Below are 21,099 nucleotides of genomic sequence, written 5' to 3' on the forward strand. Positions count from 1 at the left end.
TACTGCATCTGTGCACTGAGCATCTGCTGCAGCTGATACGGGGCCAGCAGAGGAGCCCCTTCAACTGCAACAGGCGCCGCTGTTCAACGAGGCGGACGACAGCTTGCTGAAACTCCAGTGAACAATGCCAGGGTTAATTATGGGTCACCCCCGCTAGTCGGCATTAGCATGGCCACAACCAGATCTACATAATGGGGCAGCCAACCAGGCAGAGTCTCAGGTGGACGCGCCAACTCAAAGCCCGCCATTCATGTGCAGTTCTGAAGAACACGCGCCAAGTCCCAATCACACCTAGCGCATAGGCTACATCGCAAAAAGACTTGGATTCACCAGCATTCTTCCTCAAACTGACTACTGAATGTCCCCCATGCTGGAGGAGACCTGCACAGTCTGTCTATGGGAACATTACAGCCATGTTGCTAGGCTACAAAAGTCCCTCTGAGGAAGCAACTGGAACCAACAGCACACATAAATGAAACACTCCACACATGAAGCTAATGTTAACTTTTGCACTGAACTGCAATCCTGCCAGTCAAGACAAGAGCCTTTGTGCAGGAGGCAGCTTCACTATGGTTCTGTGCAAATATGAACACGATGCACGACCTTATGATAAACTAGTAGCACTTGAATTTAATTCAGACCGTCATTTCCTTTCAGAAAATTTAACCTGGGTCATGGTTCATCCTTATTTCATTCTGGGTTTGTGCCGTTGCTCCTCCAGCCTGAAGATTCAAAAGGAGGGTCAGAAAAATTCATTTCTTCATCTGTCACGTTGGAGGGAATGTGCTCGACTATATAGAAAAAAAACACACCATTACATGAAGAAAACGAAAACGAAAACATAGTCTAGCAGCTCACAGCCCTTACAAAGGTTTCCCCTTTATGGTGTATGTGTTTCTCCTCACCTTTGAGTTGCATATTTTCTCACTATTATACAAATGCTGAGTCTGGCCTTTCAGGAAAGTGGGTGTCATGCAATTTCCCTGCAGTAGCTCAAGTCGTTTGTTCCTGGTGTGATAAAATGTGACTTCATGCACAAAGAGGATCATGGGAATACAAGAACAAGATAAAACCCCATTTTCCACTGCAAAATCCAAACTACGCTACGACAAGCTGGATCCTACAGCTGGCAGGAAATGCTCTTGCTTTGCTGCAGTGCTCTTCCTGGTGCTGGCACCTACCCAGATCACCAAGATCATCTGGACCAAGCCTGATTTAAAAAGTTTTTTTTTTAATTTAAAAAAAGATTCCACATTACTTCAGTCTACCTCTGCCATTTTGCTGTGATGAGCGACAGCATCTTTTCCGTGTCCCCACAGTTTTAGAAGCAATGCAAAAGGAAGCTATGAGTTAGCACATCTTTGCTGACTCCTCCCACAGCTTGCTTTGAAAATGAGCCATTCAGTTATGTGAAACCACCAAGAGCATAAGCAAGACAGAACCGTCCCAGTTCTACTGAGGAGAAAGGTATTCATGAAGCTTGGTTATTAGCCTTTAGAGAAGGAGAGAAGGCCCCAAATGTAAGCCATGATCCAGATTTAGTGTTTTTCCGTTAGGATTCCAATTAAAACATTTTCAAATGGAAAAACTTCTGATCAAACAGGCTAATCCATAGTTTAAAAAGCAAAAGTGAAAGTAGCTCAATCTTAAACTGATAAGCAACTGGGAAGCCACAGTACGAGATACTAACTGCATTCGTCTGAACAGGGAGTGCTGGGAAAACCAGGGTGAAACCTGACATGTCTGAGGATCACTGCAGACCTTTAAGCCTTCCAGAAGAATCTACAACATCACCACTGCCGCTAGGAAAGCAGACAAAGAAGTGCTAATACTTAAAGTACAAAAAGAAAGGATGAAGCTGAAAAAGGAGAATGCTCCTGATGTTTATAATGTTCAAAAACTTGACAACACTGGATTGAGTCAGCGCATTTTCATTTAGCACAAAAGAGAACGAGCAAAGTTCAAAAGGTGTTTACCGGCGCTACATAATGCTAAACTCTGCTATATATAAATGTATAATTACTTTTGTCAAAGTAATTCTAAAACACTGGACTGCCATGTGCATCACAAATAGAACAATTCCAAAAAGTCCTTTTTTTTGCTATTAACATGAATGTTTGTTAATAAACCAGCCAAGCCCTACCTACCGTCTTCCAGACTGAAAATATTACCATTATTTGCTATTAAGTGTGGAAAAACCCTTCTTCATACAAATAACACTCATGCCCTTTTCTCTTACATTCTGTTTACCTAAAGGGGAAATCCAGGCCAGTCTAATTATACTGAACTCTGCTTGGGTGTGTGCTTTTATTTTTCCACCACTAATAAAAAGTTATCTTTACTTTTGCTATAGTTTACCTTCTGAATACTTCGGTCAGTATTTTAGCATTTTATCCCTTTATTTATTCATAATTTTTCACCACACATATTCTATTTAGGTAGTTGTGATTGTTTATGTTTATTGTTGGTTTATTTTGCTTTATTGCATGGCAAAATGTTCTTTATATAGCCTGAGGTCTTGCATTCTTGCTGAATATCAAATTATTCACTGGCACAGTAAAAGTATACCTATTGCTTTACAGATTTACAGTGCATTCAAAGCTCTCTGTGATACAAAGCACTGCCTCTATATAATTTTCCAAAATAAGTGTAAATAGTTTTCACACAGATGCATGCATCTTATACAACGTATCAAAGCACAGGGCCCATGTCCCATTTTGCATCATTTCTCAAGTATTGTCATCTGAAGTGGCACAAGCATAACAAAGCAATTTTACACAGAGCCTTGACCTTGTAAAACATATTACTTCGAATGTTTTCTCAGTAACTAGGCCATACACTGCTACAGCAGGGAATCTGTGAGTCTGAAGTTGATTCCTATGAGCCAGAACAATGAGTGCACCTCTTGCCTCAAATTTACCCATTTAGCCCTAAAATGAAAATGAGATTTATCCAAACTTTCGATCCTTTCAGGTTCCATGGGCATTACATTGCTATAATGCAAGCCACAACCCTGAGCTGCATAACCTTTGAGAGAGAGCAATGCTGTAATAGACTTCCAAAAACATAACAGAGACATAACTGCTTGTGAGATTTATGACAATACCTTCTGATAATAAACTGAGAAATACTCCATATCTGATTCATGCTCCATTTCCAGGAGAAGGCTGATAAGGAGTTGGCACTTTTCCTTTCTCTACCATTAGTCTAAACATGAGAATACAGTAATGAGGAGGGTCCTTTTGCCCTCCCGGCTTTGAATGCGTTATGTTAAAAGATGTACCTGCTTAATGAAACAAATTTGACTGCAATAGGCGCTGGTTATGGCATCCTTTCATTTGTTTTGTCCAGCTGGGCTCGCAGTTAATTGTGTTTGTCTGAGCTGTTAACCGGATACTGACCATAATTTCATACCCCTTCATTTAACCTGCCACAGTCTGTTTGAGAAGAAACATGATATTCTAAGCGCATCCTATATTCACTGGTTGTCGATTCTGAATTTTTTACTAGTATCTGCCACCCAAACGCAAACTGGGACATGTCTATATTTACCTTATAATTATTTGTCCCATGACCTATTATTGTGTATAATTGCGTTATCATTTATATGTAATTTTTGAATCATTTGTGCACTGACCTATAGAACAATTACACTTAAGTCAATATGAATACTTGTCGGAACCACGCTTACTTGTACAGAATGGACAAGCTAATAGAAATATCTTGCCAAAATACCCTTTCTTACATTCTGTTAAAGGATGAAATATTTGCTGATCTTGTAACCTAAAGGTCACAGGTCCGATTCCCAGGTAGGACATTGCCATTGTACCCTTGATCAAGGTACCTGACTTGCATTGCTTCAGTATATATAGCTGTAAAAAAGGATGCAATGTAAATGTTTGTGTCACTCTTATTAAGAGTGTCTGCTAAATGCCTGTATGTATGTAATGTAATGCTATTCCATTAACAGCTGAATAAAATAACAACTGATCTGAAAGTAAATGCTGGAAATAGACTACTTTTAAACATGTAGGCCTAATTCATGACACAGCGACTTAAGTATTCTGCTGTTCATTTCTGTTCATAAAACTGCCTCTTCCATGCGTATTATTGTCATTTTGATTGTCATTATTGCCATTTGACTGAGGAGAAACCCAGCTTCATGTATGTACAATTAGCAAAACAGTAAGGTGGTTAAGTAATTCAGCATTAGGTTGTCAAATATATAGAATAACGAAGTAAAAACTTTCCACCTCCATCAGAGAACAAGAAACTAGGCTTAATAAAGTTATAGGACAATTGTATCAATACATTTGTCATGGATAACAAATGCATTGTGATCAAAGTCAACTGAACGTGTGGTCAAACTGATTTATGTGTTTTAACCACATATTCTGCATTTAAGAGTACTGAGAACATCTGTTGTTAGAACCAGAAGTGTCATCAATGGAGCTCCTTGTCATCCAGTATAATGAAGACATTCCTCTGTTTTTCTCTATATTCAAAGGAATAATGTTAATTGGCTGTTATCCTCACCTTGAGTCACATAAATAACTAATGTAGCCACAGCTTCAACCCCAGGTTGCTCCATCACAAGGACTCAATATGCAAGATAATTTCACGAAGCAGCAATCATTACAAAGAATGATACAGTATAAATGTGGGTTAATCTCAATTATGTACTGTAGACAATCCAAACACAGCTTATTTGGACTGCACCGATGTTTGGCTCTTTTCAATTTACCAGCCTAGGTAGCCAATTCTAGAATGTGGTAGTAAATGCGCCTCACTGTATTGCGTTTTCTCAAGCAAAACTCATTGGCAACTATGTTGCTGAATACATTTAGTCAAAATAAATAAATAAATAAATAAATAAATAAAAACGAAAAACTTGACAATGAGCTGCCAACCACAAAACAGTAAAATAACCGTTTTCGATAGATAAGAAAACTACCTAGCTAGGTATTTGATAGTGGTGAATACATGTTGATATGGTAGTTACAGTTCTAATTTGCTAATTTGAATAAAAATCTGCTCAGTTCATCATTTATATTGGCCACAGTCGTCAAAATTAGGGTTTCTGTTTCAACTAGCATGCACACCAATACAACAGCTAGGCTTCACCTTCAAACATAGACCAACTAATGCATACTTGGTCACAAAATATTTTATTCACAACGTACGACGCAGCACAGTAATGAACCACTATTGTGAAGAAAGGCGATTAAGAACAAACACACCAGCCGTACTGGCAAATTTAACGAGAAAGACTTTAACGTACAAACAAGTGCAGAGGCTTCTATTTTCAGATTGCACAATAGCTATCTCACAAGCTAACGTTATCTACACGACCAGCGAATATTTATATTTATTTAGCTCTGGCCAACATAAGAACCATTCGACGCGACTTTGACTCAGTAAATACAACATATAAGACAGAGACGCATGTAACTAATCGGGGCACTATAGAGCCAGTTAAGATGTTAGTTGCCGTTAGCTTGCTATAACTTCATGTACAATGGAGCCCCTTGGCCCGGCTTCCTAGCAAACGTTACTGTACCTCAGTTGCGTTAGCTATCCGGGTTAGCGATAGCCTGTTGGTTGGCCACCACAGCTCTTGTGCAAACAACACCTTTCCAGTCAGTAATCACGAAATAAATATTCACAGAAAAAAATAAAATTCCCACTCTTACCTCATCGGCACTAAGTTCCTCCATAGCTTTCCTTGTAATTTTAATCTCACTCTTATCGGTATCCTTCTCTTCCAATTGATCTAGCTAGCTAGCTAATATGACCAAAAGTGCATAGTCTTACAAGTATTTCAAATTGACGAATGCCTTTTTTTATCTTACTATATGTATGTTTAAATATAAAGGAACTGTAATTGTATATTGCTCCGTTTTACGGATTTTTCTTTTCGATCCAGTAAAGAATGAAACAAACACAAAGTATTATTCATCAAAACAACAACGCGGCCATTTTGGAACTGGAGTCACGTGACATGGGTCTGGGATATTCCGAGCTGGCAAGTCCAGAGAGCCAATCACCGGGTGACTGCGCACACAGCAACAGAGCAATGGGCGGCGCTTCCGCTGTAATTTCTAGTGACCGTAAAGCTAGTACAACAGGAGGGTTTTTGTCTGAACGTCATTGTGCGACTGAAAGTGTTGTGTGATGTAGTGTTTTGCTATAGAATGGCCTGCTGATTGTAGCTTCTACAGGCTATGAGGTTAAATTCTTCGTGTTTGTCTGCACATGGAGTGGCCAGTTCAGGATGTGTGTGGGTCCAGCTGCTGAATGCGTTTCTTGTAGTAATGATGGGGGAATGAGGAGCTTGAACAAATAGTTTGCTGCAATGTCCTCCTTTAGATTTTTTTTTACAAATATGTGATTTCATGAACAATAAACTTAATTATATCTGATATCTTTTTTTATTTGCTTCTATTTTCAAAGCATTAGGTACCCCTGCAATATGTTCATTTTACTTCAAACCTAACTGTCCTTTTGATTGATCCCTCCGTCTCCATGACAACACAAATAGAATGAAGATAATTTTGCAGCAAAAGTGGATGAAATTCTCAGGCTACAAAGGAAGCACAAAGTGTCCGCTGTCATGGAATATATGACAGTTTTTCTTTAAGATATGCATTAAAATGGAGACTAAAAAAACATAAAAACATGCAAAATCAGTAACAATGCAGCCATTTCAGCAAGGACCAGTTCAGTTAATCTCTAGTTCATGATGCAAAAACTGCTATATTACTCTTACATGGTGACAAAAATATGTCTGCAACCTAGGTTTACAAGTAGAGAAATAGCCCTCATTTTATGCTAATATTATGCCAAACCAAAACTTAAAGAAGTCGCTATCTGCTTGTCAGAAAGCTGCACATAAGCTATTCAAATATTTTGTGCTTCTGTGTTCAATATTTTGTGCATCTGTGTTTAAGTGGAAAACAGCTAAATACATTTCAGAGTAGGACCAAATGTTATCTGTTAGAGTTGAATTAACACTTGATATTTTAATGTGTAGATGCACATAGCATATATGCTGGTCTGAGCTAAAGTATTGTATATAGCTTCTGTGTGTCACTTAGTCTACAATTTTATAAGAACGAAACGTTGATAATTGGAAAAATATCTGCGACATTGTCAGCATTATACTTCATAAAAGGGAAAAGTGTGACTGCTCCAAACACCTCAGCCTGGGAATTTTGTTTAATGAGTCAATGTATAGGATTCAATTAACAATTGTTGAGCCACATCATCAGTGAGAAACTCAGAGAAGCAGGTGAGAGACAGTGAATAAAGTAATGACCCAGCTAACACTGAAAGAAAAAAATAATGCTCACTCTAGAGGAAAGAAATAATTGCATCCTCGGCAGAGAAAGAAAAAACATCTTTATAAAAGGAAACTGACTAAATTAATCAACCATTTTACCATAGCTCTACACTGGATCCCCGTTAAATATTTTATTGACATCAATGTACTGCTTCAAACCTAATAGATTGTCAGTGGACTAGGCACTTTATCTGAAAGAACTTCATTTCCTATGGAAACCTACTTGAGGTCTCCACTCCCAAGGAGCTGGCTGCATTACTGACTGTTATGCTTACAGCAAAAGCAGCCGATAGACCTTTTGTTTTCAGTGTTTGTTTATGCATTCAATAGAGGGGGTAATTTAAGCTCATGACACCTCTGCACATCGCCTTTTCAAATAAAAAAAGGTAATCTAAGATAATTCTAACAGAGCTTGGTCTACATGCACTACCTGTGACGACGCCGTGGCATGTTATAATTAATACCCTTTAATTGCATGGACTCTTTTATGTCAAAAATTTTACAAGCTCTCAAATTACGTTATTACAATTATCTTATAATATTATTGGTAGATAAATTATTTAGATTAGTATTTACCTCGTTGTGAGATTTGGCAGCACAAAGCTTTGTACAGAGACTTCTATCTCTTTTGAAATCACATCAGCCACTACTATACTCATATTGACTATGATGACTATGAACCCAATACTATGATGAAATATTGTTTCATTTGAAAAATCGAACTTCATACTATACTTATCCAGCTCAATAGGTGATGGAAATGCTTTCATCTGCAGCATAGGTGTTTGTCACCAAATGTCCCTGACCTTCCAAGGAGAACACCTACGTGACAGTCCAATTATACTGTAAGATTAGGCTAAAATGGCTTTCTGTACAGCTAGATATTTTTCAGATGTCCAAACTGCTTTTTCCCAGAATATGATTTCACAGAGAAAAGGTGACACAGAAAAAAGCCGTGCCAAGCAACCTCACGGGCTTCATTCAAACCAGGGAATACAGACAAAGAAAGTGATGAGATGGGGACCTCTACAGCTCAATATGCAGGCTACAATATTTTGTCATCATTATGAAAAAACATGTATAGATTCACAATGCAGGGAAAAACTAAGGACATTCAGTGCACACTTATCTCTGTTTTTAAAAATAAAATGCTTTGTTCACAAATTAGTCACAAAATATAATTATGGGCCAAGAGAAGATCAGTGTTTGTTGATTTAAATTCCAATATAAATTCTTGAATTGAACAGGAACACATACAAGAAATAATAATAATAATTTCAATTCAATTTCAAGTATACCTTTCCTAGTTTGAATCTGAGCCTGTTGTACAATTTAAGCATCGCTGAGCATTCCATTGGAGGCTTCCCAGGGAAATTCCTTTCCATCCAAAATTTTGAAAAATTGTTCTTAATGTCCAAGAAATTTTTTAGGCGCTCAGTATGGCCTAAAACAGGGTAATTGGGTAGACATGTTTGGAGACTTTGTTGTAATCTTCTCGCTGACCGATGTGGTTAACTATCACTAGAATAATATAACCACTTACCTTGATCCTTCCCTACATGCCTCTCATACACTAAAAACACTCAAAACATTTAATCCAGTTATTATTCAAATCTTAAAAAAAAATAATAATTATGGATTAAGAAAAAAATACTAACAAAATGAAAATTAAAAATAGCTTTATCAGCTGACATTCTCCGACCTTGTCATATCTGCCATGTAGATATCAATATTTTCACATATTACATGTTGACAAGTGTCTTGCTTTTAGCCAATTACAACTGCAGAACAGAGTCTTGAAGTCTTGTAAGACAGGGGACAATAATGCAAATGTCCATTGCAGATTAAAAGTATTCTGTAGCAAGAAACCTTCATGGCAACTACATTTCTCAAAACAACCAAAATACATTTTTTGCCTTTTTTACCACTTCCATGAAAACAGCACTTAACAACACACACAAAAAGGAAATACATTTATTTTTTTACTTATGAGTTTGAAACATGACAGATTTGAAAGGGCAATGTGTAAATATCACAGTTGATTGCTATATTTTCCAGCATGCAAATGCAGTGAATAGTATCTGTGGTTAGTATCCGCTGAGAGGAATGTCACATATTACAAAGAAAATACATTTGTTTCTAGTTTCCCTAGATAAAATAGCAACAGCAACAATTACCCAGAGACTGGGCAGTCTAATGCTGAGATAACACAATATTAACCTTCATATTTTACTCGCCATTATCTTACAGGGTGATGGGTTTATATCCAATTATATATCCTTAGTGTACTTGAATTATGTGCTGCGCTGCTATTTAAAGCCCCAGACTAAAATTGGCATAAAGACCATGCGCTCAAGAACTCCTTTTGTAAACTTGCTTGCAGACTTGCTTCTCACAGCGAAGTTCCTTTGAAAGAGCAATACAGAAAGAAAAGGCATTAGGAAAGTTTGCCATAACAAGAATTTTGAATGCTTGTGTTTCTATAGCTGTAGATGTTTGGTCATACAAAACTAAATATCAGCAGTTTAAGAAGCAACTGCCATTTGTAATGCTATAGCTGGTGGTATCTCCCAGTAAAATGGAAAAGCCTTTACCAGGTGGAGCTTGTCTTCCTCTATCCAATGCGTCCAGCCTCGGTTTTTCTTCTCTCCCCTCTGCACACACACCAGTCTGCCATTGTCCCAGTTCACCACTGTCTACACGATTTCGACATACAGTATATTATATGTCAAAACTATAACACATCAATTTTAATACATCCATGCACAGTACATCACGTTTCATTGTTATACATCACTGATAAGCTGCTGTATTACAACGATGTACTGTGTAAAATACCCAGCAGTTCCTCTACTGTTTTAAAATGCATCCAATTTAAACACCTAAACAAAGTCTGCAGCTTGTATTTGTTTTATCTGCTAACAAATGGATAAAATAACAAGGATGAGATCACCTTATAGGGTACCACCCAAGAGACAGGCTGTGGGACACATTTAGACATAAATGTTGTACTTTTAGATGCGTGCTGAATTGCAATGGGTGATTAAAGCAGTATGTGTTTGAGGGGCGCTGAATAACTGAATGTCCTTTTCACCTGGCACTTCCTGTTGTCCAGTCCTTTGGTCACCTCCTCATATTCCTCCCCAATCTTGAAGGAGCATGTGTAGTTCCTGAAGGTGCTGTATGTTTTAATGATAAAGCAGTCCCCGTCCTGCTCTATGACCTTCTGCGGCTTCAGTACTCCTGCGATTTTGCGTGTGGCAAAGTCAATTCCTGCAAGAACACAAAAAAACCTGGGAGGTTATGTCAGAACACAACAGCCTCCAGGGCAGTTAATGATAGAGCTACTTCACAGGAAGGACCTCTATTGTCCTTCTCTGCCATTTTACTGGAATAAAAATGGCAATTATCAACTAAGCAAAAGTTCACACTGACTCACCTTACACGTTCGCAAGAACTGAATGGCAGGAAAAGTGGGAATATCTTTAGAATTCTTTCCCCCATAGTACAGTCAATAGGTCATTTCCTAAAAAACTCGGAGGTAATAAAGTAGCCATCTTCTGAAGGTTAAATATATCTGCCATTAAAATGATGTATTCATAAGAACCCATGCAGATTTATGCTGTTGGTAACATAGGTAACACGATCATCACCAATTTGAGTTTAATAGCCGTGGAAGGTCTTGAAATAAATGCAGGATTAAACTAATCAAAATATATAACCTTATTTAAATTACCTTGGTCTTTTACAATTAAAAACATATGTACAATGTACAAGGTTTCTAAACTTCGATTGAGTACTTGTCCAAATGTCTTATTTGACAAAAATAAAACAAAAATTGAAAAATGATGAAATAAAATAAAAATCGCAAATAAGCGTCATTTAAAAGACTCTAAAAACTTTATGGAAACTGCGTTTTGTTCGTTTGTCTGTTGTTTAACGATAGAAGGCGCTACCTCCGAAAAATATCTGTAGTTCATTTTTTCACAATCCCTTGTTATTAACAAAAGGTCACAAAAATGATAGTTAATGCTAGCAAAATAAAAAATACCACTGTACACGCAACGAACTGCACATGTCAGCCTGCTGATTACCAGTAGGCTAATTTGAAGTACTTCTTAATAACAGATGCACATACCCAGCGCTACCATGTAACCTTCAAAGTTATCGTTGCTGACAATGTCCCAAGTGCCGTTGTAGTCCGCAGACATGCTTATGGCGAAGTTGGACACCTGAAGTCAGAATCGTAGCAAAGCAACAGCAGGTTGGCCAGCGGGCTTCAAACTGAAATCAGTTCACTGAATGCAAGCGGTTTTTAAAACCACTGAATGGGAAGAGGGTATGTAGGGGCCACTTCAATCTCTTTTTTTTTGCTGTGTTTAGAAATGTGGGTAATAGGTGAACAACTGGTGAAAGGGGCACGCAGGACAAATGTGAGCTGAACTTTCACACATGTTCTACAGCTATTCCGGACACAGTGACCTCAGTGGAAGCAGCCTAATGAGGGGCGGTACACTACTTTTTGCACAATTACCAAAGACAATCGACTTTGTTTAGTAAAGTGAAAAATTAATAACAAGAAAATGCAATAAACATATGTTCCTATGTTTTTCAGGTATTTGAAGGCCTATTAGCACAATAACATATAACACGTGTGTATATAAAGGCTGCATATACTGTATGCCCGTGTGCACACACACACACACACACACACACAACCCTTTTCAATTTCCAGCGGTACAACTTCATTATAAAATGAAACAGGGACATTTGTACTTTTGACTGATTTCTTCACATACATATTATTCACCAAATGTGCATATGATGCAATCAACAGTGGTTAACACAACAGAAGGAAAAAAAATTGGATGGAATAAACAGGATTACCCAGACTTTGGATTTGAATCCTTTGTCGACAAAACCAGTCAATATTGTCATATTTATGAATTTCCTAGACTCTTGTGAATTAGCTCATTTTAAAACACCTTATCTGCCATTTTTTCTCCTATTAATTATTTCCTCTTGAAATAAACCCATGCCCTCATTTTGCCAACAACTGCCAGGAAATAAAGCTAATGAATAATGGGGGATAAAATCACGTAAACTGCTAATAGCCAGATGTGCAAGCAGGGTGAACCAAGACATTTAACTGGGATACAATGCTATTTTTGGGCCATATTTAGTTTCCCTCAGTTCTCTGTTCTTTAAAACACAACATGGGAACTTGAACTCAGTCAAGACTTGTTGTAAAATGGCATTGGTGGACTTCAGATAAACCCAGACAACAACGGACTGAACAGAGGAACAGAGGACTGCACTTCCTTTAGGTACCTAAATTGTTTTGCGATATTACCACAGAGTACCAAAAGCAACTAATATACTATGTACTAATGTATTCTTGTACTAATGTATGGATAAATGGACTGAGACAGCAAATTCAACAGTCAACAAATTGCAGTGCACAAGTAACTATTTATTTCTCTAAAAAAATGTATCTATAGGAACGAACACATTTTCACACTTCAATAACAGGACAATTTCTAAAATGCTCTAAAATTGGCTTTAAAATTTCACATTTAAAAAAACATTCAATCAATGTTACTTCAATTTCAGGCTAATAAAATATGTTACTATTTTATTACACCCAAACTTTAGCAAATTAACCATTTGCAAGTAAGGAGTGCAATATAGGTTTCATTAACTGAGGTTATTGGTTCGAAATCCAGCCACAGCACACGTTCTCTACAAAGACTATATAAGAGCAGTTTGTACAAAAAGAAACAGCCGCTTGCTAAAATTAGCTAATCTATTTGTTCACTGCTTCATCATGGCTGACTGACTGACTAGTACTAGGCATCTTGTAACTGTTCTCCCAGCATTCACAACATGACCAAAACCTAAGTAAATATGTGCATCATTAAGGTCTCGGAAATAAATAGTGATTCCACACAAGTGTACCAAAATGCTTATTGGCTTATTGCTGTTGCCACTCCCCACTACCTATATACCACGCAAGGACCACACTACATTCATTTTTTTCGTTCAGGCTTTCTTTTTTTTTTTTTGCATTTATTGGCTGCTGAAAAGGTCACGTTTCAGTTGCAACCCTCAGAATATTTCTGCAGTGGAGCCAGGACGACGTCGGCGTTCTTCTCTTCACTCTCGGCGGTGTACAGGCCTTGCTCCCGGATGTACTGCACCACGGGGTCGGGCAGCAAGTACCGGACGCTCTGGCCACGCCGGAGGGCCCTGCGCACGTGGGTGGCAGAGATCTCGTTGGTCACCCACTCCTTCACCAGGTGGATGTTCTTGCGGTGCCTCCACAGGGTGTCTGACTGGTGGACAAACTTCCAGGCGTCGCTGCCCGCCCTTGTGATGCACACCAGGCCGAAGCGGCCCACGATCTCGGCGATGTCTTCTGCCTTCCACAGGTTGGGTACGCTGAAGGACTCCAGGACATCCGCGCCACACAGCAGCTTCAGCTGGGGCACACCTACAGCAGAAGCTGTTAGCGCAATGACTATCCTAATGATTACAACATTTGCCTAAATTAAGTCAGTGTCAAGATTTAGCCTAGAATATTACTGTTTACATGAATCTCCAACAAGTTTCCCAATAAAAAATCTGAATGGTTTTTAAAATATTATTTATTTAACATAGCAGCTACAACGTGTAAAAGAATGGAAAGAAGACCTGGACGTAAAAACAATGAAGTGACCATATCTGAACTCTACTCTGTTACCTGGCCTCCCATGGTGTGCCCATCCATCTCTGTCTTCATGCCGCCTCCTCTTCTTGCCAATCTTCACAGTGTCCACCTCATCTTTATTCCTCTCTGCAGCCAGGAGCTCCTCATAGTGATGCCTGGGGGAATTAAAAAAAAAAAACATACATACAAAATTAACACGTAATTAAATAAGCCATATAATGACAAGATGAAGTAAAAGAACTACAGGAACAATGTTTCAGCATTGCACTTACCGGATTACTTTGGCAGTCTCCACCCACTCAGCCTGCTGGCCCTCCCATGGGCCCACTGTCACCCAATCAGAGCTTTCGGTAGCAAGTTTTGCCATTTCAATCCGATGTGAGGCTTCAATCAAGCCCTTTTTCTTATAGCCATCACCAACAGGGGATATAATTCCCTTAATAACTCGGTAGTTTCCTTGCATTGAGCAAAAAGCAAACACAAAATAGTTAGTAATGATAATTCCCATATAACATTTTAATATGTGACTAGCAAGGCTGTCAACCAGAATTTCAGAGCCCCCATACCTGTGTGTCCCTGTAGCCAAGGATTATTATATTTCCTACCAACTACATGTACTGATTCATGCATGATTCCTATAATAATATGAATGAACACATTTTTATGTAAGAAAAGCCACCCTTACTGCAAACAATGCAATTTCAATGACCCATGAGAACCAATGTTTTTTGATGATACATTATTTAATAAACTGCAGAATTTAAAACAGTGGAAGCTACCAGCAGCCAGGTAAATGGTATGTTACAGATTAAGAGTATTGAAAAACATACCTGTGTCCTGTAGGTGGTCCCGAGCCAGTTCAAACATTCGCAGGTGCATGTTGGTGACAGGGTTAAATGAACCACATGCCAGCAGCACCACTTTGGTTTGGTTTGATTTTTCCATGGCTTCTCATTAGAGAGCTGTTCACACAATGGTAAAAATAAGACATGGGTGATTAAAGAACAACAGAATTGTCATTTCAACCAGCCTTAACCAATCAACGTTGGGAGCCGGTCCGCAGCTCCGCCTCTGAAAGACAAACTTGTCAGTCTTCACTGCAAGACTGCAGACCCGGCTCTGTGTTCTGGGGCAACAACTGTCCGGCTAAATCAATAGAAACTAAAACATAATTCTTTCCCCTTTGGTGATGACCCTGCGGCAGTCCACTTAACACCTGTTCCTCGGTGTAAAGAACTGTCATCGGCTAAACATACATCCACTCTAACGTCACTGTACAAGCGACAGATGATGAAGGTAAGGTGGCTGGTAAGAAATGGTAGACGAAGTTATTTACGTTAGAGAACATTGTTGCATCCTGTGCGTATTTATTCATTACATAGGTCTTTAAATATGGGACCGAAATTACCTACTTAGTCAACTCGTAGCGTGTTGGCAATGAAAATACGGCAGTCAAGGCAACGGACCTAATGATTAATTAAAAATAATAGTCTACTTCCCGGTTGTGCATAGACGCTCCGAACATATCGTTTCAATTGTGAACGAAAAGGTATGGCAACTGCAGGAATAGGTGTAAAATAGTATTTTCGCGGCATCCTTAAACTGAAATTATATCCAAGAAATTTGTTTCCGGCAAACATGAACTGTTAACATTGGCTTCGACCCTGATGATCCGCGTTCACATTCTAAAGGTAACAAAATGTATGTTTTGCATTCGTACAGGGACAGACGCATCAATTTAATCAAACCACATAATGCTGCATTACTGCTTGGTCCATATGGCGTATCATTTAAGCCGGTGGTTGCCAAAACGTCAGAGGCTGAAATTGTAAGTTCGAAAAAAATTGTGATTTTGTGTGTGTGTGTGTGTGTGTGTGTGTGTGTATGTGGGGGGGGGGGGGGGGGGGGGGGGGGGGTTAATATGATAAACAATTTCAGCATTTACACGTTTTACTTTGGTGATATAATAATAATACACAATGCGTATAGATAGCATTGAGTTTGGCCTTTTATTTAACATTGTAAACAATAACCAACATCTGTGTAATTATTTCTCTTACAGTCAAATCATAACTGCGATTTTTGTGATGCTTGTCCTTCCCCCTCAGTTGTATGTTCTAACAAGGCAAGTAAAACAAAACTAAACTACAACAAAAAATAAAACATACATTTAAAAAAAAATTGTATTTCAAATGACTCATATAGACCTAAGTCTTGCTGGAAATCTATGTAACAGAAAAAATATTAGATAATAATAAATGTGTTTTGTCAACCCTTTAATGCAGGGTTTTCTTCCCTTACAAGCAGGCCTAAATCTTCCCGATACTGCCAACAGCCTCTTCTGAACAACCTTGCATGCTTCATCATGCTATCTCTTGTGGCTACAGGTAGGTTCAAACATCTGTGACCAAATGCACATAGCAACAGCGTTGTGTTTCTCAAAAAGCGCCATATTGATTAAAATTCTATTTTCACTGGGGCAAATATCCTCATCTCCAGAGTGCAGGGATAAGCAGATAAAACTGCAGTCAGCTCAGTCCAGAAATACCTGTGAGTTAGCATTCTATCGTTTCATAAAGTGTGTGATATAACTTGTCGGCCATAGACGCAGAGTAACAATGCCACTTTAAGCTCACATTTAGGGTTGTTGTATGCTGACAGCAAAAAAAAAGGGTAAACCCTAATGTACATGTTTTAGCTGAGGCTTAGTATAACTAAGCAGCTCAACCTCTCTTCAGTATGGACTAATGCAGGGCTGCCCAACCCTATCCCTGGATATATACCGTCCTGTAGGTTTTCATTCCAACCCTAATTTGGAACACCTGATTTGACTAAGTAGCAGCTCAGTGAGATCTGTAGCTGTTGAATGAGGTCTGCATTGTTTGGGCTGGAGTGAAAACCTACAGGAAGGTAGATCTCTAAGAGCAGTGTCGTGCAGCCCTGGACTAATGGGACTGTGCTGGTCCAGGCTTTGCAGTGGTGTTTACACTACTGGACCCAGTCCCTCAAGCCTTCAAAGCAGCCTTCCACGTGTTTGGAGTGGTGTCGTTTGCCGAGGGCCTCTGCACCACTGTTTTAACCGCCACAGCAACTACCTGCGTAAGTACAACAGGTTTTCAGAGGCGAGAGAAAAAAGAAAAAGAAAAAAAAAAACGAGAAAAACACCCAAATCTAATTTCATTAAGTGAAGTCACATTCCATTGCTTTACTCACCAAGGTTGTTGAGGAATGACTGGCAATGTATGTTACAGCAAAATGGCTGCTAGTCACACAGGGGTATGAACTGAATAAATTCAACACACAGAAAAATAAATAATAATGAAAGTGATTTGCATTCCTAGGCAAAAACTACTCCTGAGCTGTACTACATGTCCTACCTGCTAACCTGGGCGTGTGTCCTGACTACAGGTAAAAAGGCAACAGTGGTTTCAAAAATCTATAATACACTATAATAGTGAAACTTATTCATTCAGTTTTACCTGAAAGTGAAAATCTGAAATACAATTTTAAAACAGTATTTGATGATAATGGCAGGGGACCAATACTAACGAATACTTCTCCTTTCAGCATTCTTCCTGGTGATGGGAGGGTTCTGGGTATCTAACACACTGCATCCTGGCTGGGCCCTGGACAGGTACTCCCAGAGTGGGGTGTGTTATGAACCAGTCCACAGCTGCTCCTGCCTATGGCATGTCTGACTACACAGCAGAACCACGGCGACATCTATAATGCATTCCGGTTCCATAGCAACGCCTCAACAACTGAAAGCTGGAGAGTTCTGCATGGTTACATGCAATATCCAATTACTGAAAGGCTCTGAAGACAATGTGGAAGCTGTACAGAAGCCCAAACCAAACATCAAAATTGGAAGTGGAAGTAGAAGTCCCAGAGGGCCACAGTATTGCACATTTTTGCTTATACCAACTACCCTAGTTTAGTTGGCTAATAAATTCTATATGCCAATGCCAGTTCAGTCATAGATTAGACCACAGTAAAACATTCCATAGAAGGCAAGCAAAACGGTTATCAGTTGTCATTCATGAGCTAAAAAATAAACTTAGCTAAAAATGTCAGATGTCAGCCTATAAAAGGCGAATTAAATACTGAAGAGCACAAATTAAATCCAGAAACAGACACAGTTCGCATTGCTCACTGCTGAATTAGGCTAAGAGGGTTTTAATAACTGAATGTAAATCATGTTTGGAATCATAAATAATAAGATTTGCGTTTAGTAGACAAATTATCATAAAACAACGTACGTGCCTCCAGGAAATGGCAAGGAATGACTTCGGTTTCAATCTGACAAGTTAGTTAGCTAATGCAACGAGTTATAAGCTAGCTATATTATCATCACATTTCCAATACAAAAACATATGCACTCTCTGTTCACTGCCGCAACCTGTAGTAACCTAGAGAGGTATTCAAAATACAATGTAATACTCCGAAATTTGACAGCTTTTCAAGCTACGTTAACTATTTGAGTCGGATGAACCACCTCATTAAGAAATTCAATGAGCTAGCTAGCTAGCCAGCTAATTCTTTTGATTGCCCATGTTCCCAACTCACTGTCTAGCAAGACACCCACCTATCACAACAGATTGCAATCAATTCAGCGTAAACCTTGCAAGCCACATTTACGCAAGCTTTGTACGAACTAGCAGCATTATTGAGAATTTACTTACATTGCTAATACATGTGTGATTTGCAAGAATCGGTTTTACGATAACTCATGCCAAAGTTTTCCTCTGACACGCTAACAATAAGAGGACCACAATAAGGAAGTGTTTGCTGCAATTACCAAGGCGGGAATATTCCAAAATAAAAGACAGGATTTATACTTTTTCGTAATTGTCTCGTTGCAGTAAACTACAATGAACGGTATTATACTTCTGATATAATATTATTTTGTGTTGAACATGATTTCAGGCCTTCGTAAAAACATCTAATCACTTTAGTCAACCATTTTTGTAATCAGAGTTAGTCTCTGAAACTTGACAAGAATATACTTTTAGTTTGGTATAAGCTTTCAGATAAATACCGGAAGTCTAATACGGGAAGTCTTCATGTGTACTCTCTGTGGTACGTCGAGAAGGGTGTTATCTGGAGGCGTAACACTTGATTTTTGGTTTCTTATTTATTTATTTATTTATTTTTGGTTCTGAGGTTACTCACACGTTGGTCTGTCACAGTCGAAACGGGTTTTGGGAATTTTAATGCGAAATGCGTGAAGTTGCTGCTTTATTACTCTAGATTGAACTGACAGTGGTGCGTTTAGCACGTGACACAAGCAATAAACCGAAGACTGGCAAATCAAAGTATATAAACTATATACTATAAGGCATAACTATGTTATTTTGTCGATGCGGTGTGACGTGTGTTATGTGCACTGGCTCGTGGAATAGCACTGACTGATGTCCACGGCAACGTGCAATACAGGACAAAAAAGATGGGCACGTACTATCAAACAACATACAGCATTCAAATAAAGAGTTTTGATATGATACATCTTCAGCCAGTATTCACCTCAACGTTTTCTGAGACATAATATCTGAACGTGCTCACCGAATGTAGTATTCTTTAGTATCCAGTAAGTATTTTAGTGTCAAATGTATTAATTTCTATTGTAGTGCTCTTTGCAATTAAAAAGTTTAATGTTTTATACAGAGAGAGGGAAACGCTGCCTACGTTCACTATTGGAACACTATCTTAGTTCTTGCAGAGAAAAGCTGGGATTTGGTAAGGTCTTCATTGCTCAACCTAAGCATTTCACAAACTGTACTAAGCCTTCTCAGGGGGATGGAATGACACTTTTTAAAAAGCCATTTTAGAAGTGAGGAGTATAATCTGTATTTAAGTTTTAAGAACAGATTCTACATTGTGTCAGACATGATTGCCTTAGTTCTATACATTCGACAGTAAATGTGCTGGTTTTTATGTCCTGACAGCTTTAGGTCTCAAGTACTCTTCCAAGTATTGCTCCAACATTCTTGAGAAATACTGTCTTTCAAAAAAGACACAAGTTGTGAAACCTTTCTTGAGTAAATGGAAATATCACCCACCCAAAGCGTCATCTTTTTAAAACTTTTCATATACTTAAGGACATGTACATCTGTTGCGCTGTAATTATTTTTGTTACATTTTCATGCCTTCATACAGTTCTCCAGTGTCAGACGCTTTGTGTTTGTTATGAATAAAATGACACAAGTTTGTTGTATGGTAACATCAGGTATAACACAAACATAAAACTATATTTATTTATATAGCACTTTTCAAATATCTCTGCAACACCTTACGAGTGCTTAATAGAACTATAACAACAGAATGCAAGTGATTAAGGCCTACACATATAAAACATGATGTACTACATTATGACGGTTTGCATGGTGGTCCGGATAAGAATTTAATGTAACTTTCCTTCCTGGTAACAAAACAGATTCATTTTATCAACTCAGGTTTTGTGCAGTTATTTTAGCTTATGTGATAGAAAGTTTATACACACGTGAGGACTGCTAACCAATATTTAATGTACAAATGTGTATAATTTGCTGAGAAAACCCCAGAGTAATTACTAATGGATCTTTTGTGAAAAATGACATGGTTGGGACAAAGCAAAAGCATTAGGTTGGAGTTCTTCAAGTGGGCACCAGGGGGCACCCAAGCACACAGGACTGGCAACAACATTGGTCCAACTGCAGTAATCTTGGATAGCCAACAGGCAAAATGTTTAGCTGTATTAACAGTACTTCCTGTGCTCTCCGTATGGGTTTCACCTCCCGTTGGGAGGAAGAACCCAGCGGCTTGGGCACCCAAGTACACGCGGTTGAACATGCTGTTGTCAATGGGTCAGGAATTAATTTTTTTCCACAGAATTAGAAACAACTTTATTTATGGAATTTGGCGATTACAAACACCTAACTAATGAGTGCTGATAAAACTTGGCTTTGATGCCAAGATGGAGGAAAATTTACACAAATGTATAATTTAATTACTGGTAAAATACTCGGTGCACACGAGTTACATCATGTTCACCAGTTGAGACAAACACAAC

The 21,099-nt window shown here is 38.6% G+C and overlaps 4 protein-coding genes across 5 annotated transcripts in view; 1 reads left to right on the plus strand and 3 right to left on the minus strand.

Annotated features, from left to right (window-relative positions):
* ube4b (ubiquitination factor E4B, UFD2 homolog (S. cerevisiae)) overlaps window positions 1–5,991 on the minus strand; it is a 39,224-nt gene extending 33,233 nt beyond the window's left edge. The window contains exon 1 of the mRNA XM_035388277.1: window positions 5,694–5,991. Within this exon, the coding sequence (XP_035244168.1) occupies window positions 5,694–5,717 (24 nt within the window). The 5' untranslated portion in view covers window positions 5,718–5,991. The remainder of the gene's footprint in view (window positions 1–5,693) is intronic.
* Window positions 5,992–9,302: 3,311 nt separating this feature from the next.
* On the minus strand, window positions 9,303–11,651 carry LOC118210985 (retinoid-binding protein 7-like). Its single transcript, XM_035387560.1, has 4 exons — window positions 11,481–11,651; window positions 10,437–10,615; window positions 9,937–10,038; window positions 9,303–9,748 (listed from the first exon to the last, which is right to left on the minus strand). Exons 1-4 carry the CDS (start codon window positions 11,551–11,553, stop codon window positions 9,695–9,697), a joined length of 408 nt encoding a protein of 135 aa, XP_035243451.1. The 5' UTR covers window positions 11,554–11,651; the 3' UTR covers window positions 9,303–9,694.
* Window positions 11,652–12,798: 1,147 nt separating this feature from the next.
* Window positions 12,799–18,847, minus strand: nmnat1 (nicotinamide nucleotide adenylyltransferase 1). Of its 2 annotated transcripts, none has more exons than XM_035387557.1 (5): window positions 18,734–18,847; window positions 14,882–15,013; window positions 14,324–14,507; window positions 14,085–14,206; window positions 12,799–13,835 (listed from the first exon to the last, which is right to left on the minus strand). In XM_035387557.1, exons 2-5 carry the CDS (start codon window positions 14,994–14,996, stop codon window positions 13,438–13,440), a joined length of 819 nt encoding a protein of 272 aa, XP_035243448.1. In that variant the 5' UTR covers window positions 14,997–15,013; window positions 18,734–18,847; the 3' UTR covers window positions 12,799–13,437. The 2 variants fall into 2 exon arrangements, with proteins under 2 accessions (XP_035243448.1, XP_035243447.1); XM_035387556.1 differs by having other exon boundaries at window positions 12,799–13,847.
* LOC118210984 lies at window positions 15,135–19,562 on the plus strand. The gene is made up of 7 exons (XM_035387559.1): window positions 15,135–15,347; window positions 15,774–15,879; window positions 16,114–16,176; window positions 16,359–16,438; window positions 17,020–17,150; window positions 17,393–17,459; window positions 17,619–19,562. Exons 2-7 carry the CDS (start codon window positions 15,806–15,808, stop codon window positions 17,747–17,749), a joined length of 546 nt encoding a protein of 181 aa, XP_035243450.1. The 5' UTR covers window positions 15,135–15,347; window positions 15,774–15,805; the 3' UTR covers window positions 17,750–19,562.
* The last annotated feature ends 1,537 nt before the right edge of the window (window positions 19,563–21,099 follow it).

This window comes from Anguilla anguilla, chromosome 13 (genome assembly GCF_013347855.1).
Source record: "Anguilla anguilla isolate fAngAng1 chromosome 13, fAngAng1.pri, whole genome shotgun sequence".
NCBI classification, from domain to species: Eukaryota; Metazoa; Chordata; class Actinopteri; order Anguilliformes; family Anguillidae; genus Anguilla; species Anguilla anguilla.

What these genes read in the sequence shown, in the direction of transcription:
- LOC118210985 (XM_035387560.1), bottom strand. Translation starts at nt 11,553, where the DNA reads ATGTCTGCGGACTACAACGGCACTTGGGACATTGTCAGCAACGATAAC. An exon ending in AGGTTACATGGTAGCGCTGG is followed by an intron (nt 10,616 to 11,480) that starts GTATGTGCATCT and finishes GTGTTCTTGCAG; the next exon opens with GAATTGACTTTGCCACACGC. An exon ending in TGGACAACAGGAAGTGCCAG is followed by an intron (nt 10,039 to 10,436) that starts GTGAAAAGGACA and finishes GAAATCGTGTAG; the next exon opens with ACAGTGGTGAACTGGGACAA.
- LOC118210984 (XM_035387559.1), top strand. Translation starts at nt 15,806, where the DNA reads ATGCTGCATTACTGCTTGGTCCATATGGCGTATCATTTAAGCCGGTGG. An exon ending in AAACGTCAGAGGCTGAAATT is followed by an intron (nt 15,880 to 16,113) that starts GTAAGTTCGAAA and finishes TTTCTCTTACAG; the next exon opens with TCAAATCATAACTGCGATTT. An exon ending in CCGCCACAGCAACTACCTGC is followed by an intron (nt 17,151 to 17,392) that starts GTAAGTACAACA and finishes TTGCATTCCTAG; the next exon opens with GCAAAAACTACTCCTGAGCT.
- nmnat1 (XM_035387556.1), bottom strand. Translation starts at nt 14,996, where the DNA reads ATGGAAAAATCAAACCAAACCAAAGTGGTGCTGCTGGCATGTGGTTCA. An exon ending in GAGACTGCCAAAGTAATCCG is followed by an intron (nt 14,207 to 14,323) that starts GTAAGTGCAATG and finishes TAATTCCCCCAG; the next exon opens with GCATCACTATGAGGAGCTCC. An exon ending in GGCACACCATGGGAGGCCAG is followed by an intron (nt 13,848 to 14,084) that starts GTAACAGAGTAG and finishes TTGCGCTAACAG; the next exon opens with CTTCTGCTGTAGGTGTGCCC.